The 25,556-nt window shown below is 36.8% G+C and overlaps 3 protein-coding genes and 1 pseudogene across 4 annotated transcripts; 1 reads left to right on the plus strand and 3 right to left on the minus strand.

Moving 5' to 3' along the window:
• On the plus strand, window positions 3,367–4,390 carry LOC18603203 (ethylene-responsive transcription factor 1B). The gene has a single exon (XM_007035031.2). It carries the CDS (start codon window positions 3,467–3,469, stop codon window positions 4,109–4,111), a length of 645 nt encoding a protein of 214 aa, XP_007035093.2. The 5' UTR covers window positions 3,367–3,466; the 3' UTR covers window positions 4,112–4,390.
• Window positions 8,799–10,839, minus strand: LOC18603204 (annotated as a pseudogene).
• LOC18603206 (repetitive proline-rich cell wall protein) lies at window positions 16,256–17,575 on the minus strand. 2 transcript variants are annotated; one of them, XM_018119415.1, is made up of 2 exons: window positions 16,943–17,575; window positions 16,256–16,867 (listed from the first exon to the last, which is right to left on the minus strand). In XM_018119415.1, exons 1-2 carry the CDS (start codon window positions 17,543–17,545, stop codon window positions 16,511–16,513), a joined length of 960 nt encoding a protein of 319 aa, XP_017974904.1. In that variant the 5' UTR covers window positions 17,546–17,575; the 3' UTR covers window positions 16,256–16,510. The 2 variants fall into 2 exon arrangements, with proteins under 2 accessions (XP_017974904.1, XP_007035096.2); XM_007035034.2 differs by having other exon boundaries at window positions 16,256–17,574.
• On the minus strand, window positions 23,977–25,271 carry LOC18603207 (early nodulin-75). The gene has a single exon (XM_018119416.1). It carries the CDS (start codon window positions 25,182–25,184, stop codon window positions 24,234–24,236), a length of 951 nt encoding a protein of 316 aa, XP_017974905.1. The 5' UTR covers window positions 25,185–25,271; the 3' UTR covers window positions 23,977–24,233.

Below are 25,556 nucleotides of genomic sequence, written 5' to 3' on the forward strand. Positions count from 1 at the left end.
ATAATTAACACATATGGGACTGGTCCCCTTAATTTTTAATGTACTTTTCGAATTGATGCAGAGAATATATTTTATTGTTGATATTATATAAAATTGCTACATTAACCAGTAATATATTTTCCGAATTCGGGGTAAATTCTTTCTCTTGTACAATTTATCCAACAGCCTTTCTTATGATTAGTATAATTACTCATTTGGGACAACTTTTTGATCAATATAATTTAAACAAAAAAAAAAAAGAAAGAAAAGGAAAGAGAGATGGGGTTTTCTTTTGCTACTTTATTCTTTGTTTGGTCCATTTTTAATTTTTATTTTCCAATTCGTGACAAGATTGGACCACTGGACAACTTTGCAACTTGCACCAGAGCATATGTGGAGTCTCTAGCACAAGTTGATTTTTCAAACATATTCTAAGTTATAAGTTTTTGATTAATCTTTCTTCCTTAAGATTTTTCCGTAAAAAAAAATTGTGTTCCTTTTCTCTAAACGGGGAAATATGTAAGGCAGGAAGACAGAGACAGAGTAATCAACAATAATTTGCTTTCTAGTACAACATTAATGTATATTAAAGAAAGAAATTATGTGAATTTTGACAAAATCACAAAAAGGGGAATAACACAAGAAACATGCGAAAAGTCTCCAATATCATGTAGTGGTAGCTATTTTACATGTTGTGTTGGGATTGGATAGGTTTACGTATATCACAATTTTGGATTGTTGATTTGGTTTCAAGTTAATTTGATCTTTCATTTATATTTCTATTCAATTGATTTCAGCTTTCAAGTCATTTTGAGTTTGTGTTGCTTGAAATTTTACAGATTTTTTAAATATATTACGCATGTGCTTATGCATACAAAACAAAGAGAGATCAGTTTAAGTAGAAATTTCGTCTAATCTCTCGACTTGTACACTTTTACTATCGAATTCTTTTGTTTTGTGGAAATGGTATTCACATTATTAAACACTGAAATTGATACAGGGCCCCAAAAGTAGAAAAGAAGGGACTGGCTGGCTTTTCACCCACCAAACCGAAGAGAACTGACCTATTGCTCTCAAGCATGCAGTAGACATGCCAACAAAATGTCTACCCAACCCAAAGAATTGGTTAACATAAAATTTTCAGAAAATTATGGTGCACTAATCAGAAATTTGATTTTTCTAATTAGAATGAAGATCTTGGTCTTGTCTCATTCTCAGCTGGAAAAAGATGGCTATCCTGAAATGGTCCTTCCTTTCCCAGAAGCTTCATATGAAAGTGTTGAACATCGAAGATGCCTTGGGGACTTCAACACAAGGAGACAAATTAGGAGCATCCATTGTTTTGGGAGGACTTTTTCAACAATTTCTCCTCTCCTCTTCTGGTTTTTGGTGACTTTGGAAATATTTTCGTGATATTTATTCTAAGGAGCAATGTATCTAGACCCCTTTTTTTCAAAGTTCAAATTGTGATTGATGGGCTCTACATTTAGGATAATGATTTTGATAAAATAAAATAAACAATTTATTATTACTAGGAGTATTATTTTTTGGCTAGCCTTTGGAAGAAGGCAAATAGATCTGTCGTTATCAAATTTGAGTGTGGAGACTGCGTGGGTGCTCATGTCGAACTCGGGAGGCTTTGGCAGCAATTTCTGATTATTTCTAGAAATCATTCACATGAATCCCGTTTTTAAAACAAAAAAGGGTGCGGTTGAAAATTCATTAGCATGAATGCCCAAACCAAACTTATTGAGAAAATTTATCATATACTTAGTCAATAAATGTATTTCTTTGATGAGGGTTGGTAAAGTTTTAATTCTCTTTTTGGATAAAAAGAAAACGTTAATTGCCTTACAATGCATGGACTGCTGTTGTTGTTGTTGGTATTTTGTCATCGTCGGTGAACACTATTTACTGTTTTCCACGAGGAAAAGAAAAAGTTTGCTTCTTTGATGAAAGTTATTTTTCAAAGTAAAATACTAAATAGACATTTAAACACAGTTATCATTCTCCCAGATCAAGTTTCTTTCCACCATGGAATGGTATAACTATAGTACTTGGCTAAAGAAGACTAGTTGAGAACTTCCTTTTTGGTTATTTTCTCTTTTTCTTGTTCATTTTTGTGTCATCCTCCGACCCATTGAGACAATTAATCCATGCAAAGGCTTGACAGTCCCCGGTTGATAATCATTCCATCTCTGAAAATTCAACTCCATGTAATCAACGAGACTGTAGATATCTTCAGCTGGATGGAAGGATCCATGGAGTTTCCGTCCACAAATGACACTACTACTTTTCTTTCTCCTTTCTGTTAAACCCTTTTATCAACACCCCCATCCATCATGTTTCAAGGGCCAATGAGTGCATCATCTTGACTTTACTCGTCTTCCCAATAATGGGATTATCAAAGAGGTTTTTCCTTTTCTTTTCTTCCCCTATGCCTCCGTGACTGGCGTTGGTCATGGATTGTTTAACAAATGCTGTGTATAGATCCATATATTAAGAAACTCCAAGTATCTGGATTTTGGATGTGAAACCTTTGCTTAATGTGCTTCCATATTTTCAATGTATAAAAGGGAAATGATATGCTTGAAATAGATAGTGGTTTTCATTGTCAAGTCATGTAGCGACAAAATCCTTGGATGTTTGCCCCAATTCATTGAACAATCATAAATAGAAAGTAGCATCCCATCCAATTCTAGTCATCTAAACGTCGCATTTTGCCCATCAATGCAGAGAACAAACAAATCATTCTTATTAGAAAAAGAAAAAGGTGAAGTTGATGACTGTTAGGAAAAAAATAACAATAATATGATATGTTGATGTGATATGATAAAATTGTTAATGTAATATTTTTTATTATTTATGTTAATATCGTACACATATAAAATGATTAATGATATTTTGATTATTAATAATTAATTAAATGTTAATTATAAAAATTTATTCAATTTAAAATAAAAATATAAAACTTGAGTGAATGAAATAAAAATTTTTAAATTTTTTTCAAATATTATGAAAAAAAAAAGATATTTCCAATTTCTTCCTTCCAATTTTTTGTCCACAAAATATTTTGACGGTTATTTCAACCGTCGAAGGCTGAGTTGTTACCATCATCCACGTGGGATGACAGTGGACAAGGTCCCACGTGTAGCTCATATTCGACAAAAACTGACTTCATATGCTGACGTCACCTTGCTCTGACCTGGCCGCCGTCCCTGAATTGACCCACGTGTTCATTTAACCTTGGCTGTGGAACCCAAATAAAAAAACGATCAAATAATATGATGCCATATCAGCTTCCCTTGCCGCTTGTCTACTGTTTTGGCCCTTATTCTAATGCCGTCCTATTTTACATTTAAATCCTCTGTTCGGGGTGTATAAAGGGAGCTAAAGCCAGAAGTTTTTTGCTCTGCCTCCAACTCCCAACACTTTAACCGAAACAGAGGAGCAACAGAGAAACACTTCGAGAGCCTTAAAAAAAACAATGGATTCCTGCCTCTTTCACTCTCCGAATTCCAACTCCTCATCGGAATCTTCATTCGGATCGCCGGAGTTCTTCCCTTTGCACAACAACCATCTTCCTTTCAACGAAAATGACTCCGAGGAGATGCTTTTATACGGGCTACTCGCGGAGGCTACACAAGAAACATCAGAAATAACGTATCCTAATCAAGTAAAGGAAGAAGAGGTTAGTTCAATGGAAAAGGAAAGTCCAAAGAAAGAAAAGTCTTACCGGGGTGTAAGAAGGCGTCCGTGGGGGAAGTTTGCGGCTGAGATAAGGGATTCTACCAGGCACGGCATAAGGGTTTGGCTTGGAACATTTGACAGTGCGGAAGCTGCTGCTTTGGCTTATGATCAAGCTGCTTTCGCCATGAGAGGCTCCGCTGCGATACTCAACTTTCCGGTGGAAAGAGTGCAAGAGTCACTGAGAGACATGAAGTGCCACCAGGAGGAAGGGTGTTCGCCGGTGGTGGCTTTAAAGAGAAAACACTCCATGAGGAGGAAAATGATAAGCAGAAGCAAGAAAGAAAGAGATGTCAGGATAAACAATGTGATGGTGTTGGAGGATTTAGGTGCAGATTACTTAGAAGAACTTTTGACTACATCTGAAACTGCTAGACCTTGGTGAATCCAAACAAAAAAAAAAAAACCAGCAAGAATAAAACTTCTTGTTCATCTACTTCTAGTCTTTTTTATTTTTTTTTTCTTAACTTTGCCTTGAGCTTTGTTTTTGTTTTTCCTTCGGAACCCCACCATTTGTAATCAGAAAAAGGGTGTAAGAAGGTTCACATTTTGATATTTTTAAATGTGCATCCTCTCTTTTCTTTTTCATATCCCATTTTGTGTAAAGTTGAGGAACAAGAAATTAAGAATAGCAATAATTTCCAGAGACTGCTTGTCTCATCCACCAAAGACACAGAGGTTGGCTGCTGCTGCTACTATTATAGGATTTATGGACACGTATCCCTCTTCCAAAAAGAGAAAGGAGGACATGACTACATACCCATATTTTGCAAACAAAAACAATTTAAGAATGATGACATGAAATAGTACTTTATAATTTTTTATATAGGCTATATTAAATGGCAAAAAACAACTTTATTTCACTAACTTATAACTTTTTACGATTTGAATTCGAAATTTCACATAATTAAAATACGACTAATTTAAATAACAATATCGTATGAAAAATATATGAACACAAATAATGTCATGTGCGAGTCATCGGAACAGAAACGTTCGTTATCAAATTGAGTATAATTTAATCGATAATAATTTATTTTATTTTTAAAAAAAAAATAAATTTCAATTCCATCTTAATTAAATAAGTAAAGTGTTATTTTATCTAAGCATATACATCACACACGTAAACCAAAGAAGAAAAATTCTTCAAGACCAAAAGATTCAAAGTATACTGAAAATAATTAAGATGATCAAACCCTTTATTAAAAAAGAAATGATGGTCTACATAATATATCTCTATATTAAATTTATACATCTAGAATAGTCTCTGGCAGTGGTTGCAGCATCAACTCTTATCTCTTCCATCTTTTTATTTTCTTCTAAGATGAGTCAAAGCTTCTACTCAAATTGAACTTCAAATGCTTCCTCCTGTTCTCTTTTCTCGTTAAAGCAAAAGACACAGTCTAGGTTTTGTCGGTCACAAACTTGCACATTGAAAAGTTAAAACTATGAACTAAGAAGAATTAATTCGTATTAGGCAAAGAGAAAATCTGGGTTGGTCTTCACTTCAACAGTAAACCACTCCTTTCTTTTTCTTTCTCTCCCCTCTCTTACTTCCCTATACAAGTCCTTTGAGTTGTAATTTTTTTTTTCCTCCACACAATCAAATTGGCTAGATTTAAAGCAAACACAGATGAAAATATTAAGAGGCGAAATTGGCGGACCATGGAGATTAAACAATGGAGGATGATGGTTTACTTTGTCTATAGTCTATACGCCAATGATTTCACAGATTACTATTTGAGTGTAATTTCAAAGTTTAGGAAGCTTCCTGCTGAGTGCTGGTTTAATGTCTCAATGTTATTCTTGGACTGTTATCTATTGCATGATAAGACTAATCTAATTTAAAGTGAATTTAGTAACATATTCTTGATGGACTTGTTCTTAATCGAGTTCATGTTTCATATTGTTACTTTTTTCTTTGGCAAGTATGACCAGCTTTCCTTTATTCCAGATGGTCAAAAAATGGCCCAATGTTACTATTTCTCTTAATTATTCTGGAAACTTAGCTTCTTGATATTGGTCCTGAAATGAGTTAAGGACTCTTTATGATCAATTTGGAGTAGGATAGTGTCAATAGTAACCTTCTTCTTCTCTTCTTTCTTAGCAAAAACGAAGGGAAAAAAATATATATCAATAGAATATTTGGCTACGGTTGATTGATTAATGAATGGGAATATCTCCCTTGGGGGTGGTATATAGTCAGTCAATGGTGTTAGCTAAGGAAGATGGTTAAATTATCTTCCAACTAATTGATTGATTCCATAATTATATTAAGGAATTTATTGCCCGAAGCAACCTATTAAAAAACAAATTATATGGTTAAGTAAAGCAATTTTATGGATCACTCAATTTTGTCACGTGATTCCTTGATCGTGACATTTAGAGTCCAAGGTTAAAAGTACGTGGGTCAGAATCTAAATTTTAGTCAATTCAAAAAGGGTATTTTGATTTCATGAAAATTCATAAAGTGTTAAGCTCATAATCCAACCTTTGATACCTTATTTGATGCTTCCATCGTGGCATGGTTAACTGAACTTGGTCACCCTTTTGAACTTCTTATTAGATACAAATGACGAGGATCTTGAATTCAATCTTTTTTTTATTATTAGTTAAATCGAATTTGGTCACTCATCTTTAAATTTATCTTTTTACTCAATCTAATACATTTTATTTTATTATTATTCATTAAAAAATTGTATTTATATCAAAACTAAACAGATGGAAAATAAATTTATCAGTATCTTAATAAGAGACTGTTTAAAGGTCTATTTTATGACATTAATTTGACTAAAAACAAAAATCACTTACTAGCTCCCGAATTACATTTTGTTTTCCATTGAATAGGGTCTTTGCCACAAGAAGCTTGTACGATTGCAATTTACATAGATATTCATGCACGTCAATCATGAAGATTATTGAAAACATAAAGTCCTTGTGGATTACAGCTGGTGGGAAAAAGATTATTTTAATTGAAATTCAGGGCAAGCAACCAACACAAAGGTAGGGGAAAGAATTCTTACATAGACATTAGCCTTAACTATACTTGTCAAAGGGAAATTATGTTCTATTTAATGTTCATGCATTGTCTTTTACATTCTTGGCTCTTTCCTGTTTTCCTTTTTAAAACAAGCTAGCCGCCGTATTTGTTTTTTATTTGTAGGACAGTACCTAAAAATTTTATGATAGACAACTAACTACCTAATTAGTTGACAAATAATTGTTTAAGGGATATGGTCAAGCATAATTAGACAGGAAAAAACTATATACATTCTCAAATTTTTATTTTTACCGTGTGTTCTCATATCATTAATTATCAATTATGTAAGTTTCGTTTCATATTTTGTATAATTACGATAAAAAATTTTAAGAATAAAACATAATTTTTTTAAATATTGACAGAGTTGAGTGATGACGAGAGTATGATCATGTTTCATGAAGTCCTCATACACGATAGAAAGAAACATTGAACAGACCAAAATGATAAATGCGTCTCATTATGATGATGTTGATGTATATTTTGGGAATGTAGCTATCTCGTTAGAGAAGTACCACAGGCTGATACATTGGTTTGCAATAAGCAGACTGTATCTATGCGCATGCAGGGTATCTGTCAAGCGTGCCAACAAGCAACTGTTTTAGATTCGATGATCTGATTGAAATTGGACAAGGATGAAAACCCAATGTACCAAAAGGAAAAAACAAAGTAACAAGTTGAGGGAGGGACTTCTTTGAAATCTGCATCTTAAGAATTAACTTGGCAGTCGGCAGCGGCATAAGAAAGCCAATGTCGTAGAGATCTGATTCAATGACTCCCAAATGTACATTCACTTTATAATTTCTTGAGTGATCAGGTTACCGCCGGGAGAATCAAATACCAACTCAACTCCACCTTTTGTTGCCCTATCTAGCTGTTTTAATTCACTTATGCATTGAGCCGATAACGAATAACATATGCTCAATGGCTTAACTTTCTAAAAATTTCATGTTCCAGGGCTTGGATTAATGAATTTTCTCAAAAAAAATGTCTTGGTTAGGTTTCATTTGAGGTATTAAGAATGTTTTTCAGAAACAGGTTTAACATATCTGAACTCTTATACTCACAAGTTTATAACGAAGGTATAGGAAAATTTTTTGGGTCAGAACATTAATCAAGAAGGTATGTAAACCCAATCAGTGTCTTGGCTTCTCTGGCCCAGCCCAAATTAAGAAGATTCAAAATTATCAGTATAATTTAGCCGTACATGATTTGCCACGGCCTCTCAAAGTAGGTATTCAGGGTTTCTGACTGCCATTTTGTTTCTGAATCAGCACTAAGTTTGCACTTGCTATATCAAAGGAAATATATCTATTTGTTGAGTGTTAAGTGATGACAGATAAAGGGGAACAAAAGATACTGACAGGGATGATCTGATATCTCTACAGATCAGTTAAATTGATGCATTGGAGCAGAGAAAAGAGGGTAAGTCATAAGATGCGAAAAGTTATTCTCAACACACATGAACTCATATGGATCACCAGCCATTAATTAAAGGGACAATTTCTTTGACAAGTGTTGAAGGCCTAACAGTACCTCTGAAAGAAATTGGAGTATTGCAGGACGTCATCTTTATCTCCAGGTGTTTTTAATTCTGCTCGACTAGCCTTCTTCCCTAACAAGTCATGTTTGTTCCTTGTTGCACCAATCTGTTATCAGTTGTAGGCACAAGAGTTTTCAAGGTCTAAGCTTCTGATCAGTATTACCATCTAAAAATACAGCCTTGAAACTTTTGGTGAAACTCATTAATAAGCCAAGTCATGGATCATATAATAGCCCTGTTCAATTCAGGAAGATGAATTTGGATATAAAAGATAATATCATGGCATCAGTGACAAAGAACAACTAAACCAGCCAGTAGTGACTACATATACTAGTGTCTCTTATGAATAAATTTAGCCAGATCATTGATAAGACAAAATGGAAGATGAAACTGTTATTAATACACATTCATCATATTGAAGATGAAACAGTAACTGATACATATTTCATCATAAGCTGGAGAAACAAATTATGATACACATTCTCATACAAATCAATCATACACTGAAAGTTTCTGATACAGGTCTCGAGAGATGGCTTGTTCCATCACAGTGACAGGGTCAATAACCCCTCCATTGTCCAAGAACAACTCCACCAAATTCTTTGAGAATCCACTGACTAGTGCCACTCCAGCCTGATTGGAAGGAACAGGCGTAGAAGGGGAGTTGTTGAGGTTCCAAAACACAATCTCTGGCATGCCAAAACCCTTCTCTTGAAATTTCCTTTGTATTCCTCCATACGTGGATTCCCATGATTTTGCTGTGAGTTTTCGCTGTTTCTCTTCAATCTTTTCTTGCTCCACCTCACACATAGCATACCAGTCATCCTCAAGCAAATAACCTTCTTCACTACCAGTATCCCAATATGAAAAAGGACTGTAATAACCAAAACATTGTCCATTTGAGTAAGTTGAAACGTTTCTTATTGGATGATCATAATTCTGCCTAGATGCTTCATCAAATTCCACACGACTGAAAACAAAAATCCTCTTTATCATCTGATCCTCCTTTGCCTTCCCATCAACAGCAACCTGCAAAATTCTATCAAACACTTTCTCAAAATCAACATTCGCACCTCTATCCATCTTCCTTAAAAACTGTCTTTGACAGAAGATTATCCCCATGGATCAAATGAAGCTCCGGATTGGAGCCACAGATAATCACCTTCCCCTTCTATGGCTCTTCACTGAGTTCTGAAATCAATAGCCCGAAAGCAACACAGACCTCCATAGGAGCCCCATCCATGCTGTTAGAATATTGCAATGCAGTTATTCAATTCTCCCTTCCTTTTATGATCCTCCACCATCCTCCTCCATTGCAACTCTGCAACATCATCTGCATCCTTCAAAGATGCAATGATTTCATGGGGAAGCAATGCACTAGCAGCAATTGTTTCATCTGCTTTCCTCACATCCTGAATATACCCACTAAACCTTTGGTCCTCATGCCACAAGAAATGTTTCTTGTAATTTTGCATGGAAACAGAAGGCACCTGTTATAAGACAGAGCATCCCATTGCTTTGAACTCATATACAACTCTGGCAATTCAAGAGCCTTATGCAAAGGAACAAGAACTTGCTTTCTCAACCTATCTCTCACCCTAAATGCATAATGAGCCTCCTCTATTCCTTCGTAATCAGGATCGGATTTCCTTGGAAACATCCTCCTCGCTATACTTTCACATATTAAAGTAGCCTTATCATAAGCAGAATAAATTGAAGGACACCATTTAGACGCCAGACTAATTTTCCTAACCTCCCCAGAATTCTAAAACATCATATCTTTCTTTAAATCTTCTGCAAACATATCAGCTATACAATCATACAAAAACCTATACATGGGATCATGCACTACAATACCTTTCGTAGGCCTTTTTCGCCTTGTTCAGCTCACTCTCCTTTCTTAGACTCCTCGTGTTCTCCTTATTCACGTATGCCATCTTTGTCTTCTGGGAAACCGTAGCATCCCTTGGCAACTGTGGCTTACGCTTGGATTTGTACATCGTTTTATTGAGCCATTTGCCTTTCTTTTCTTCCTGGTTTGCCACTCTTACTTCGCATTTTCCCTCACTTTCTCTCCTTCCAAAAGCCTATAAAGAATCTCCAACAAGTCCTTGTAGCAATCAACCTATGCAAAAACCCTGACATTGCATGCTAAGGTTTTAGGGTGGTTTTTGTGTAACCATAATGCAGCACTATAAAAGCTTTCTTTAACAGACTTTCCAGTGCCACGGACAACTCTTAAATTGCAAACAAGCCTCAAGGTGGTTAAAGGTTCGTAAGACCAGGCATTTACGAGCAGATTAACAAGGGCATGAGTTGGCATGGAAGGCAAGTCAGAGAAGAACAAGTCCCGGCAAGGGTTGACAGTGTTTGAGCAGCTGAAGGACTCCTTTTTCGGGAACCCTAACTGCGGTATGATGGGTTTGACAACGTCGAGTTGAAGGTTGTAGACGCCAGCTTGGAGGGAGCGCACCATGGGATCGCCACTGGGGGATAGCCCCGGTGGACCAAGAAGCAAGGTATTGGAAGCCATAGGAATTAAATGGCTCTTGGGTCTTTTTCGTTATTTCTTTCTAGGGTTTACTGTTGAGAGTATGTGGCTGTGAAATGGAGCTCTTGGGTGGGTGTTTAAAAAGAGTGGCTTTTACTTGAGGAGCAAGAAATTAATGGAGATTTGAATCATGTGATAGCAGATTCAGCAGAATTTTACTCCGCCATGTTGTCTATCCTCTCGCAGATAATTAGGAGTTGCATGATAGCCTTATCTAGAATCCTTTGAAAATATATACAGTATATTATAATTGTAATTACTTTTGGTAATTCTGTTATCATTAATTGAGTAAAAGTTACCCTTCAAACATGTCCTAGGGGCAACATTGCTTCAGTAAAAGGTTACCACTTTGGAGTGGCTTAACTTATTTGGTTTAGGCAATTGTACAAGAAAAATTCTTTAGTCTCATAATTGAGCCAGTTCAAAGATGTATATACTCCTTATTAATTACCATGAGGAGTGTAGTGATAGATTTGAAATATTTGCATATAGTTTGGGTCATGGAACGTGCTTTAAGACCTGTTTAGTTTTAGACCTGTGAATTTTAGCTGTTGTATACACAGTTGTTGGACCAACCCATCATCTGATATCTAGTTTCCTACCCAACAATGGTTCACAGAGCCAGGCCTCCTCCAATCTTGAGGTGAGTCAGTGGGCCTTTTTATGTATTTACACATGTATCCTTTCCTCTACTGTTTTTGGTTTTGATAAATGACTGCTCCAACAAATTTAATTTATCCACAACTTTTTCTCAGTGGTTGTAAGGACTTTCATTAGATGAAAGGTCTGATCGCTCATTTTCTTTAAAGAAGATGAGTAATGCCATTAAGAGAGAAATATGCTAGCATCTCATGATTATTCAATTTAAGATATTAGTGATCCACAATGTGAGAGCGTTCTAAATAAAAATAACAACTTAACAGCAAATTTATTACAGGACTAAAGTAAATTGACGAATGACTTCTTGTGTGGTAACAATGCCTGGAAAGAGATCAACCTAATCGGTCCTTTCCCAGAAGCTGGCATGGGTGTTGAGCCAAGTTCCTTTGGGGGTCATGGAATTGGAATTATCACATATATTTTATTTTGGGGTAAAAATGTGAAAGGCAGAGTAGTCTCTGCATTTCGCACGCCTGTGCATTAGATATTCATGGCAGACGAAACTGGATATAATTGACTGAAGGATAGAACCCAAAAGTAATTGGATGCCTTGGAATCTTGAACTCCGAAACTTATCCTAATGGTATGATGTTCTTGTCACCTATATAAAGTAATTGACAAAAGTTTTAGGACTTTGGTAACGCCAGTTGAACTCTCTTAGTCCTTTTGATGTCCCTGAAATTTGTGATTCCCTTGACTTATCACTTCTGGTCCGGTGCACAGACCTATTCGTTACCTTACCTGGAGCTAGCTGCAACAGGTTAAAGTCTTGCTGAAATTTGTCATTTCCTGTCGATTTGTAAATGATGTTGATGTGTTCAGAAATGACTTGGTTTAGTTTCTAATGCTCTTGCTGGGTTCGATTTAATTTGTTTGACAGTCTTCCTAAGTTATTGCAGGTTGGGTTTTGTTTTGGTCAAGAGTGTTCCTATGAAGAAAGAGGAGGACATTGGCAGCAAAATTTCAGTTTTTTTAGCCTAATTCTTTGGTACATGTCCTAAGAAACTTGATTTCGAAGAGGAGTTTCAAGGGAAGAACGTTAATCTCTTACATTTCTTATAGCTAGTTAGCTGAATATACTAAATTACACGAAGTATATCGTATGTAGTACTGCAGTTCATTGCAATGGATATCCCCGTTGAATTCAGTCTCATCATGGTTGAACCACTTGAAAACTGTGCATTTTTCTAGTCGTTTTGAGACGGTGCACGAAGATGTTTCCAACATTTTTGTGGTTTGGGTTGTGGGATGAGCTTCAAGTTCCATAACTTGGGCTAAAAGGTAACTACTTCTTCCCCAGTTTTGCAGAAAATCAATGATCAAAGGTCAGGTGGACCAATGAAAAGTTCTGCATCTTAAGTTTTCTACCACACAATGGAGGCCTCCCTCAATCTTGGGTTGATAAATAAACTGTTATTTATTAACAAATGAGATATGACATTTCCAATATTTTCCTATGAAGATCATTTTGTTATTTGGAATGATACATTTAAACTATTCGAGAGAGGAGGAAAGATTTAACCATGAGAAAACGAAACAGGTGAGTGGTTTTCTTAATGTGAAGAGATAGTGAAAACAATTTTTAGTTATTGAGCACGCTTCCTTAAAATTCTAGCTGGCAAACACAAAATGAAGAGGTTTTCAGGGCATGTTAATTTGTCAGGACAAGTCTCATAATTTGGCTATACGCCATTGTTAAATCATTGTGGTGAGGCCATTCAATGATGGTTGGTGAGGGGGCCATATAACAGCAGTTAATGTAAGGAATAGTACCATGCTTAGCTTACCCATTACAGGAAATACATCAACATAATTAGGCAGCAATAATTATACCACGGGGGGACTGAAATGCAGCTGCTACTGCAATGCTAAAAGGCATGTGTCTTATGAAGTCAGAAAGGACCTGGTAGTCAATTAAACATTATTGCTCTTGATGAGGACCAAGCCTAATCATGGCCTCTACCATCCGCAGTAAATGTTTTAGGTGGAGGTTTCATGCTATTGCCGCCACCTTCGTATCGTCTGTCATCTTGTGATGATATTAAAGTTTTTGACTTGATGATGTTATTTATGATCATTTGAGACGCATTTATAAGGTTAAAACCTAGAAGGACTGTAAAATTCTTGTAGACATGTAACTGTATGAATGAGAAGCTATAGGATTTTAAGTTAGTAGGAAATAACCTGCCAGCCTATGGAAGAAGCTAAGAAGGGGTGTGGGGAAGGAGTTATTAATTTCTGGTTAAACAAGACATACTACAAAGCATTTGTGTTTTACCATCTCAAAGTAGTTAGAAAATTGGTTTACTATGGTACCTCCAAGGGATGCAAGTTCACTGTAATGGGCAATAAAATGGTATCTGCTGCAACAGAGGCACTCAGAATACATTAAATGAGATTTATGACAATGCAGTGGCGTATGGAGTCGGTAGGAAAAAGGTGATCAGGGACCAGACCGTAAAATTTTGTGGTCTCCGATCAAATTGTTGAAAGATTGTTTTCAGATAAGTTCTTCGCAATAACATGACATGGACTGCACCTTAGTAGTGTCTAGATGAACAATATTAAAATATTGTCTATTCCTAACAGGACCAAAATAATGCAGATTTTGAGAACTAAAATATCATTAACAAGTCCTGTCTCGTTACTTTTTCTTGTCCGGAAACATGCAGATCTGGCTTACGTCCCTGGACAACTTCAGCACAATCTTGTTTATAAGTTTCTTTGGTAAGTTTTTCTCGCAGGAGGATGATAGCAGTCTAGCTAGTCACTTCTGATTTCTGACCAGTTTGTAATGGAAACACATTTACACCACAAAATGAGAATATTCTTTTTTCTTATCCCCATTAACTTTTTTATTAAATTATTCAAAGTTTTTGGATGATATTTTTTGTATTTTCATATGGATCAAAGTGGTTTTTAACATAGTACTTGAATATTTAATTCAATGATTGATGTATAATTATTTTATCTTAAAAGTAAGATTCGAATTTTTTTCTTTTAATTATATAAAAAATTATCTTTAAAAATCAAAATAGCTTTAGCAGCAACGTAGTCAAATTAGGTACACACTTGTGAATACCAGAAAAAAGTTGTTAGGAAACTTTAATTTCAGTGCACCAACTTTTCCTCCACTAAATTCAGCTTTTTCTCATTACTGTAATATTATCAACTTGGGCTTAGAAATGTGACCAAAAGGCAGGTGTCCTCGTCACATTTAAGTTTATGAAAGCTAGAGATGGATGTCAAGGAGTGTCTGTCGGTGCCAAAAAGCTAACTGATCTGCTTACGGACGAGACTGTAAACCATCGCAAGGCGGTTTTATGGGTTTGCCAAGCATTTGCTGACACCAAGACTGTTTAGGTGAAAATTAGATACATAACCTTCCTTTGGGGTAATCATATGGTTTCGCAGACTCTGAAAACTTGAAATGCATGAAGAAAAATGCTTTCAAGGCTTCCTGTTAGCATTTGCATTTAATGTAGGACCTATAGTCTATATTTGTTAGGGCCACTTTGCTAAATCACCTTAATGCTTGCTTGACTCCTACTATCAATTTATACAGCTTGTTCGTTTATAATTTTGGAACTCGCTTGGATGGAATGCACACGAAAGGGCTAGAAGCTAGGGGTGGATATGTATTTAGCTGCACATAGAAACACTGGAACGTGGTTTAGATGGATCTTGGACAGTTTAGCTTTTGAAAACAGGAATTGAAACAAGAACTAGAAGAAAATCAAAGTTACGAGGCTCATTTCAAATATTTGATAATATAATTTGTACTCCAAACTCTTTTAGCCCCTTTAAAAATTCTAATTATATAACAAGGTTGGAATCTGTCAGCATCTCCTCTGACAGGATGGTGGGGTCCTTGCATGGATAAGGAGACCACCGTTGGGTGCATGCAGAAGACCACAAGGTCGTCAAGAGAAGCCCGAGTAGAATAAGAGAATAAGCTCGTTTACATGTTTTTGTCCTTACACAGATTGATTTCCAGTTATTTCAATAAAAAATTTTCAACAGTTATAAATGGACTGCATTACAAAATATCAGACCATTGTCCTTTCTTTCTCTGCAATCGAATTTATCATACTTTTGTGCTGAAACAATGAAATTCAGATTTGTGGCATTATGGCATATTTTAGAAATCATGGAATATTTACTTTTTAATTATTTTTTATATAATTTTGTAATCATGTTTTCAAAAAAAAATTGTAATTATAATTCATAACTTTGTCCATTTTTAAGCATATTGTAACATAGAATCAAAATTTCACAGTAACCAACCAGGGCATCTTTACTTGGTTGATGGAAACAAAAAAACTGAGAAATAAATCTCACGCTTCTTATAAGTAGGAAGTTGGGTAGAAGATTTCTGTCCCAATTTAGTTTATGTGCTTGACATATATTATTAGCATTTTTTGGCATCCAGCAGATGGATAAAGATTGCTCATTGCAACTGGCATTATTGTGTCCAATATTATATACATAAATATATATATATATATATATATATATATATATATATATATTTNTATAAAAATATATATATATATTATATATATTATATAATATATATATTGTCTTAGCCTGTCTGCCACTGTTTACTCCATGCATTTAGTGAAACATATGAAAAAGTTTTTGAGTCCTGGAGCTCTTTTGGATGGCCAAAAAGGCACATGCACGTGCAAATACAGGAAAAATCTGCGATTAATACTACTGCAGTTGGGATTTGCACTTAAGATGAATTTGGATATGCTCGATTGCTCATTAAGCAGCAAGAAGAGAATAGACATTTCAAAGAGTACTGACAGGAGCTTTCTCAATCGCTAGCTCCCGATCTCTCATCAAACAGGACTTATGATAAAAACATTAAATGACATGCAAGAAAATATAACACAAGTTGGCAGCAGCCCTTATTCGTAGTTACTAATCTATCTATATGGCCATAGTAGCTCATGTTGTTCGGATGGCTTGGTGATGGGGGCTAGTTTTATGGCTTCCCCATTGGAGGGTGTCCTGGATAGTGACCATAAGGTGGCTCATACACCGGTGGTTTCTTAGGAGGTTCATATACTGGTGGCTTCTTCGGAGGTTCGTAAACCGGTGGTTTGGGCTCTGGCTTCTCTTTCTTCGGAGGTTCATAAACTGGTGGTTTTGGTGGCTTAGGTTCATATACTGGTGGTTTTGGTGGCTTAGGTTCATACACTGGAGGCTTCTTTGGAGGCTCATATACTGGTGGTTTGGGTTCTGGCTTCTCTTTCTTTGGAGGTTCATAAACTGGTGGCTTTGGTGGCTTAGGCTCATAAACTGGTGGCTTTGGTGGCTTAGGTTCATATACTGGTGGTTTCTTTGGAGGCTCATACACCGGAGGCTTCTTTGGAGGCTCATAAACTGGTGGCTTTGGTGGCTTAGGTTCATAAACTGGTGGCTTAGGTTCATATACTGGTGGCTTTGGTGGCTTAGGCTCATAAACTGGTGGCTTTGGTGGCTTAGGTTCATAAACTGGCGGTTTCTTTGGAGGCTCATACACCGGAGGCTTCTTTGGAGGCTCATATACTGGTGGTTTGGGTTCTGGCTTTGGAGGCTTAGGTTCATATACTGGTGGTTTCTTTGGAGGCTCATAAACTGGTGGCTTTGGTGGCTTAGGCTCATAAACTGGTGGCTTTGGAGGCTTAGGTTCATAAACTGGCGGTTTCTTTGGAGGCTCATACACCGGTGGTTTCTTGGGAGGTTCATAAACTGGTGGTTTGGGTTCTGGCTTTTCCTTCTTTGGAGGTTCGTAAACCGGTGGCTTGGGCTCCGGCTTCTCCTTCTTTGGGGGTTCATAGACAGGGGGTTGGGGTTCTGGCTTCTTTGGAGGTTCGTAAACTGGTGGTGGTTTGTAAATTGGGGGTGGCTTCACCTCGGGAGGTTTGTAAACAGGAGTAGGTGGTTTCCCATAGCCGGGTAACTCGTAGGTACCAAGGGAGGGAGTGGCGAGAACCACCACTCCCAGGAGCAGTACTAGTAAGTGTGTAAGAGACATCTTGGAGCTCTGGCTTTCGATAGGGCAACTCGAAGCCCTCCTTTTATAGTGGTAAAGGAGCCTTTTGGTTAGTCCAGGTGTCAAAATTTCTCTCGTTTCATACCTTACGAAATAGTGAGCTAGCTAGATTTGTAAATATTTGAGTAATTCATAAATGTGATAGGGTCCATTTGGGTCCCACTTAGTCGAAATTTTGGACTATGAATTACAAGGCCTTATTCATGATTGAAGAAGATTGGCAGTGTGGCTATTAAAGAAGATTGGCAGTGTGGTTCTTTTGGCGGTGACTATTCCTTCTCTTTCCATAAAGTAATAGTTAGCGTCACTCTTTTCATCTTTTTCATTTATGAAACATGCTTTTTCTTTTCCTGCTAAAAGAAGCAATAGAATGGCACGAAATTCTCCTTTATATCTGCTCAGCAACTCTTTCCTAACAAATATAAGAAGCTCAAGGCGTGAAAATATCTCAAGAGACTGAAAGTGAAGAGCGTTTCTATAAACAATGCCTCAGGATAAAGTTGCAAAAAAATTGCAGGACTGCACATCTTCTAGTATCACAATAGGTGTTCATCAAGGAAAACTTTTTACTCCAATTGGTATGATATTTACTGTTTTCATGTCCTGTAAAGTCTTGGTTGCTACAATAAATATAGTAGAAGTGTTTGATGACAGCAAATTTCCTTCTGGACTGCAAACATTGTTACTAATTTCAAATGTAATGCCACAGCTATAAAAAATAAAAATAAAATAAAAAAAGCGAAGCCCAGATGAGAAGGTTGGTACCTTCCGCTTGCATGTTCTAAGTTTTGCTTGAGGGAGATTATTTTGGCTAAAATCTAACAACATTGTTGCCAAAAGGCAACTTCATTATTGGTGGAAGCCTTTGCAGTCCTGTTGGGAAATTTACACGAATGCAGCACTCACCTCTTTGCTTGTTTCCATAGTTAACAACAAGTGAGCTTATTTGTCGGTATTGACTTTTATGATGCATACCCTTTTTCTCTTTCTATATTTTGTTTTCAGTTACCTAATTCCTTATAGTTGGCACTAGGTTTTTTTTAAATTCAACGAGTTTTTGCATCTAATGGTCTTTTATTGACTTTTAGAAGCAATATTTTAACCTTCCTGTTGATTGTACCTTAGTTGAACTAAGTTCCAGAAAGACAGCTTTCTTTCACTATCAGTGTATGGATAGCTTAGCAATTTAGTCTTATGGATTCATTATTACCCTTGCACTAAAGCCGCAGGCAAATTACTGAAAGACTAATCATAGATCTTTTTCTGCTAATTAAGGTATTTGAGTGGTTCTATTATGGAGAGAAATTAATTTACTCTGTAAGTGAGGCTATATTGAAGAGAATCTGAACTGTTTACAACTACTTTGTTCTCCATAAGAATTTTGGCTGCAACGTTTGACAATTATTGTTGTTATTGCCTTTATTCTCATGACAGAGCGCTTTAGGCAGGACAATCTGGTTCATGAACACTGCTCATAATTAGATTTTAATTCCCAATCCTAAATTGCATGTTAATAGCATTATGAAGTATGTCATAAATTTTGCACAATACTTTAAACTCGGAAAGAGAGTATTTGGACTTGGGATCTCTTCCTGGAAGTACGGCCTGGTCACCATGAAGCTTCCAGAAATTTGTTTTCTACACGCAACACTGGATTTGGTATAACTAATTGTGAGGAAATATGAGCTCTTAAAGCAGATGAACAGTTCTGTGAATCGGCTTAATTAATTTTCATGAATTCGGGCAGCCTAAGGCTTATTCCAAACAATTTAGATGAAGAGTTCGACCAGAGTAAAGAAATATTTCATTATGTACCATCTTGTCCTGTAATTAGGTGATTATCATATGAATTATAAATTTATAATCACTTTCCTGAGTCGAAATTCAGCAGATTTCTTTTGTAGTTTCCCCCCACTCATCTACAGGTTATTTTATCAAAAAACCTGCTGGTTTTTTTTTAAATTAAAAAAACCTGCAGGTTCTGTGCTGCTATGTGCTGGCAGAAGAAAAAGCTTAATGGCGATAGAACAACAGTCAGTGAGAAAGACTGGCATTTTGCAAAACCGACATGCTGCATAATAGGCCTAGCTTACCTACCGTCCTTTTGATAAAATTGTACTCGTTATAAAATTAGATGAACTTTCAATTCGTAGCTTATCCAATTAGTACGTAACACAATGTTTGAAATACATGATTGATCATGAATGCCAATATTATTGCTTTTTGATTTTTGCAACTCTGGCAATGGATCTTTCCACCAACCAATCTCCATGCACGAAAACGCAACAAAAATCTTGAACTTAGTGGTTCAGTTGAAGTCAAAAAGCCAAAAGAAAGGGATGAGAGGGGGGATTGAAACAAAGAAAGCGAAAAGAGAAACAGACCATGACTGGAGAGGAAATATGAATATAGGTGGGAATAAATAAGTATTCATGGAAATCAACTGCATGCAGTAACAAAGTGGCTTGTGAGGCTCTTCAGCTTTCTCCATTATTGGAGGGTGTCCAGGGTAGTTTCCATAGGGTGGAGATGGTTTGGGCGAGGGTAGAGTTCTTGGCTTATGCTCAGGAGCCGGGGTATGAGGTTTGGGCATTGTGGCTGGCTTTTCAACGGCTTGTCCACCTGTGGTGCTGGTCCTTTTTTTGGAGGTAGAGTTGGTGCAATGGGTGGTTTTGGTCCTAACTCTAGGAGGTAGATCGAGTTAGTGGATTGTGCTCAGGATTTAGCTTTTCTGCTTTAGGAGGCTTTCGAACTCGGGTTCCTGCCTCGTGCTTGGCACTGGCTTCTTAGTTGGGGGATCCAGGTGGCCTGGAATGGGTGGTTTGCGCTCATATTGAGGTGGCTTTGCGTAATCAGCTAAACAGGGTGCGCTAAGACTAAAAACCACTGAACCGATAAACAACATAAACAAGTATACATAGGAGACATCTTTGTGCTTTGATGGTATAAAGATAATGGTTCAGAACTTGAAGGAACATACCATTTTGTAATGCTTACCAGCCCTGGAAAGTTGTATACATGTTCAAATTTCGTTCAGTTCGTGTCATGCACAGATTACAAAATAAGTTAAACTATATAATTTGCAGAGCTTAATTAAGGCGATAAAATGGTTCATTTGTTTCCCATAGAGATGAACATTTAGACAGTTGGGAAAATCCTGTTCCTAAGAAGGATGAGGGAGGAAAAGTTCCAACCTCCAGGTTAAAATCCATTTTAGTTTCTCTCTCACGATCTACCGACTTTTGCCCTTTCTTCATCTGTTTCAACGTTGATCCAGATCTCTAGGTGAGCATTTTGTCAAAGCAGCCATCATGGAAAATGTCAACAGCGCTTGGACAGTAGCAAGGCATTATTTTGGCCAATAAGAACAAAAAAGGTTGGTGCTACAATTAAGGTAATTACCGAAGAACTTTTGCTCCTATTATTTTTCTTCCGTTTTGTTCGAATTTCTGTATGATTCACTCACTTCAGTCGTTTTCAAGACTGTGATTTCTTGTAATTCTAGATTTTCTTCCATGGCGTAATATTTGACAGTCCGCATCCGCGTTTCTTGATTTCCCATATAGATTGCGACATTGATGGCCACTTGTCAGTCATAGGTCGTTGGTACAGTTTCATCGTGTCAGTCCGTGCCTATCATTTCAATCTAAACATGCAAATAAACCCAAAAAATGAAGAATAAAAAAAATATAACATAGTTTATCAGATAACTTTGGACTTTTAGTATTGTCAAAGACTTTCGTTACTTGTTGGGATGAATTCTGGGTACAAAGTTGTCAATATTGGAGGTGTAAACAAGAACTCTCATTTCCAGACTCAAGGGCTACCTGGAGTATGTTTCCAGTAACAAACGTGTAGGAGCTTTAATTTGACATTGTAGATGGTGCAAAATGTGCAGAGAGAACAGAATCCCATAGTCTGTAGGTGGAGATTGATTGAGAGAGATACAAAAATTCTGTATTTACAAGTCATATTTGCTCATTGACAAAAGAAAATAAAATATTGAACGTGGACTATTCCCATAGAAAAGAACCCATAACTACTCATCTCTCTTGCCATAGTCTCTCTCTGTGGTATGACTCCATCAAGATCCATGAATTAGTGATATCCTTACTTCATCCTTTAATTGTGAGGCCAAAAATAAGACACATACAACAGGAACCAACACACTGGAGGTGCAGCTGTGTAGTCTACATGTTCCAGAACCCAGAAGTTTCCTGTCCTGAAAAATAAGCCATTTTTTTTTTGTATCCTTTGACTAATGTATGTAAATAAAAGAAAATATAGATTTGATATGTCAGTGCTCTGCATATGTAGTTATCTTCTCGATCGGATTTGCTCCTTATTTTCAATGGACAAATGCTGGTAGGTTTTCTGGGTCTAAACTGAAGACTTTATTCTCCAGACAGGGCAGGTGAAATTGAAGAATTATGTGAGGAATATTCTTACTACGAACCGTGGTTTTTCTCCAGGATTCTACGACCAAGGAAAACAAATCGTGGTGCCATATGTCTCCATGCATGTTATTATGGGCACATCATCTTTCTTAATTTCTGATACGACTTACTCACACATCCAATGGAGATGGTTGCCAAAAATTTGTTTACTCCTAACTGGCTTATCCTTTTTTACTTTCTTTATATTTTTCCCCTAATAAGTGGTCCAACAACTCCTTAAATTATTATATCTTCACTTTTTCATCCATTCCACCAACTACATATATTTTAATGTTTTTGTTATTTAATTTCTGATCTTGAAAAATGACAAAATTGTTTAAGTTATTGATTTAGCCAGCCATTTATTGTTTTCTTTATTGGTGGCCGCAGCCTATTGGTGTCCACCGACTGCCCCTGGCCATGCTAGGCCAGGCTCTGGGCCCTTAAGCCCTGCTGGTTATAAATAATTCTAACTTGAACAAACAATATTAAGCCTAGGCCCAACTTGATGATTATTTTATTACGAAAATAGATTTTTTTTTTTATAATTAAGAGACGAGTATTTGAATCTTATTTTTTAGAGACAGAGAATATATATTAATTAATAAATTATATATTCTAGTATTTATTATGAAGATAATTTTTTTTTTAGTTAGTGGGGTGCGCCAGCCCTGAGCTATAGTGCAACGCTAGGGCAATGCGCGAGAGAACCAATAGCAAGCTACTATGGTGGACTCTCTCCCTAAAAAAATTAATTTAACATCATGTGGACTAATGGCCCATGAAGATAGTTATTTTTGAAAAACATAAAAATTTGATATGTGAAATTGAATTTGTTGGATCAGAATTGAAAACCCGAATAATTCCGAGTACAAGTTATTTCGGATTCAGATGATTCGAGTATGATATTCAGATATTTTTATTTAAATTATTAACTTTTAAAATTATGTTATATTTTATTAATAGTAATTAAATTGTTTATTATCACATTTTTGTTAACTTGTATCATACCTTCAACTTTGATTTTTGATATCATAAAAAAATTCAAAATTTTTTTGACTCATATAAAAAGGAAAGAAACAAGTGAAATGAAAGTTATTAATTAATATAAAAAACAATAGTTAACTTCTAAAAAAATTATAAATTGTTTTTTATTGAATGATGTTAATTTTCACTTTCATTACACAGATTATTATTAGTAATTCACCGTAATTATGGTTCGACTTACAATTTAAAATGTCAGTCATAACTTATAAAATAAGGTATAATTCTCTCTTTAGTTCCTTTAAAGTTAACGTTTATTACCTCAAAATTTAAAAAATGAAAAAATATTTTACGTAATAATTAATGAACGTCAACAACACAAATTGGTTCAATTCAAAATTCAAAACCAGAAATAGCTTAAACCTAAAATAACTCGACTCAAAATTAATTAATGAATAGTTAAAATACAATTTCTTTTTATTTACAGTATTTAACATGCATGCGGAGTTTAGCATTTTGTGCGGGCCTAATCCAACTCTTGGAATTTAAGTGCGTGCAGCCCATTGTCACAAAAGCACAAAGAACAAACAAGGCAGAGAGTACTTCATAAAATAAAAAAGAACAAAAAAAAAAAAAAAAACAAAGAATTGAAGATGGGTTATCAGGATCAAACTTATATGCACAACAATTCCTTCTCAGCATCAGGCTTTTCTGTCAGCTTTGGATCTTATTTCATTATATGTTGTGAATTTTGTCTTTACCTTCCCAAAAACTATTGATGCTCTGTAGTGATTCTGGTTCCTTGTAGTAGGGTCTCCCCTGCTTTTTTTTTACATGAATAAATTGTATTTATCTGAAAAAACAAAAGAGGGGTTACAGTTTCAGCCATTGAGGCTTGCTGGGCTGCAAAGAAGCTATAGAGAGAGAGAGAGTCGATCATCATATCAAAAATGTTTAATACTACAACTATAGAAGAAATTAAGACTGTATATTACACTAAGTGAAAGCATATATATATATATATAGTGACAGTCGTAAAGTACAAAGTTTTCAAACTGCATGTCCATGCTCATTTCCTACGTAGGAAGCTAGTACATGCACTACAAGCTAAAGGAGTGAACTACGTAAACATTAAAAACCAACTATAGCGGGAGTTATGGACTCAAACCATTGAACATAGCTGCTCTTATTTCTATGACACTCTCCCATTCCATATATACTAAACACAACTAGCTACTAGCTGGTAACGCCTAGTTAGCTTGTCGTGGCGGCTTGTGGGGTGGTTCATCATGTGGAGGCTCAACGGGCGGTTGGTCAGGAGGCTGGTGGGGTGGTTCATCATGTGGAGGCTCAACGGGCGGTTGGTCAGGAGGCTGGTGGGGTGGTTCATCATGTGGAGGCCCAACGGGCGGTTGGTCAGGCGGCTGGTGGGGTGGTTCATCATGTGGAGGCCCAACGGGCGGTTGGTCAGGCGGCTGGTGGGGTGGTTCATCATGTGGAGGCTCAACGGGCGGTTGGTCAGGAGGCTGGTGGGGTGGTTCATCATGTGGAGGCCCAACGGGCGGTTGGTCAGGCGGCTGGTGGGGTGGTTCATCATGTGGAGGCCCAACGGGCGGTTGGTCAGGCGGCTGGTGGGGTGGTTCATCATGTGGAGGCCCAACGGGCGGTTGGTCAGGCGGCCCAAGTGGAGGCTCATGAGGTGGCTCGTGTGGAGGCACTGGTGGACGCAACTTGCGTGGTGGCTGGAGCACTTCTTTGTTCTCAAGTACTTGCTCTGCCAGAAGGTGTCCCGCGGGGTGATGACCATCATGTGGTGGCTTCTTTCCCTTGCCCTTTGGTGGTTTGTCAAATGGTTTGCAGGGTGAGCTGTGTAATTCCTCAACGCAGCCGTCTTCCGAGAGGTGTCGTTGGGGTACTGGCTTATTATCACCTGGGCGTATCGGTGGCTCCTCTTTCTTAGGTGGCAGTGGTTTATCACCAGGGATAAACTTTGGTGGTACATAACCAGGGAGAATTGGTGGTTTGCGCTCTGGAAAGCGCTCGTCTTCCTCGGGAGGCCCATTATAAGCTAGAGATGGGGATGGAGTGGTGAGAAGAGCCATCACTCCAAGTAAAAACAGAAGCAAGTAAGCTTTAGACATTGTGATTGGAAAATCTGTAGCTTGTTTTTGTGGTGAAGAACATGAACAACTAGCGGCCATTTATACTGGATGGAATCATAGCTTTATCGTCACCACTCATGTCATTGAGCATTTGGCAAGCTAGCTTAGTTTGTAGCTTTAGATAACTGTTTAATTAATTAAATTACAGATTTTCAGTTCACAGTTCACATAGTGCTCAAAAGAAGAGAAGCTCACAAATTTTAGGTGGTCCATTTTGGGGTCCCATCAAAGCTATTTTCTTGTTTTTCATTGAGAGAAAACTGAAAACCAAATTCCTGTCACATTTAGTCCATTAAAATTTAATTTATTTTCCTTACTATAAGCCTGCACCCAAGTGACTCGATTGACTTCCGTCTATTTTTATAAGTTCTGCCTAGGGCTTCTGTTTCTGTGTGTTGGCACGTTGATTCT

The sequence above is a fragment of the Theobroma cacao genome, chromosome 4, assembly GCF_000208745.1.
Source record: "Theobroma cacao cultivar B97-61/B2 chromosome 4, Criollo_cocoa_genome_V2, whole genome shotgun sequence".
Lineage (NCBI taxonomy): Eukaryota > Viridiplantae > Streptophyta > Magnoliopsida > Malvales > Malvaceae > Theobroma > Theobroma cacao.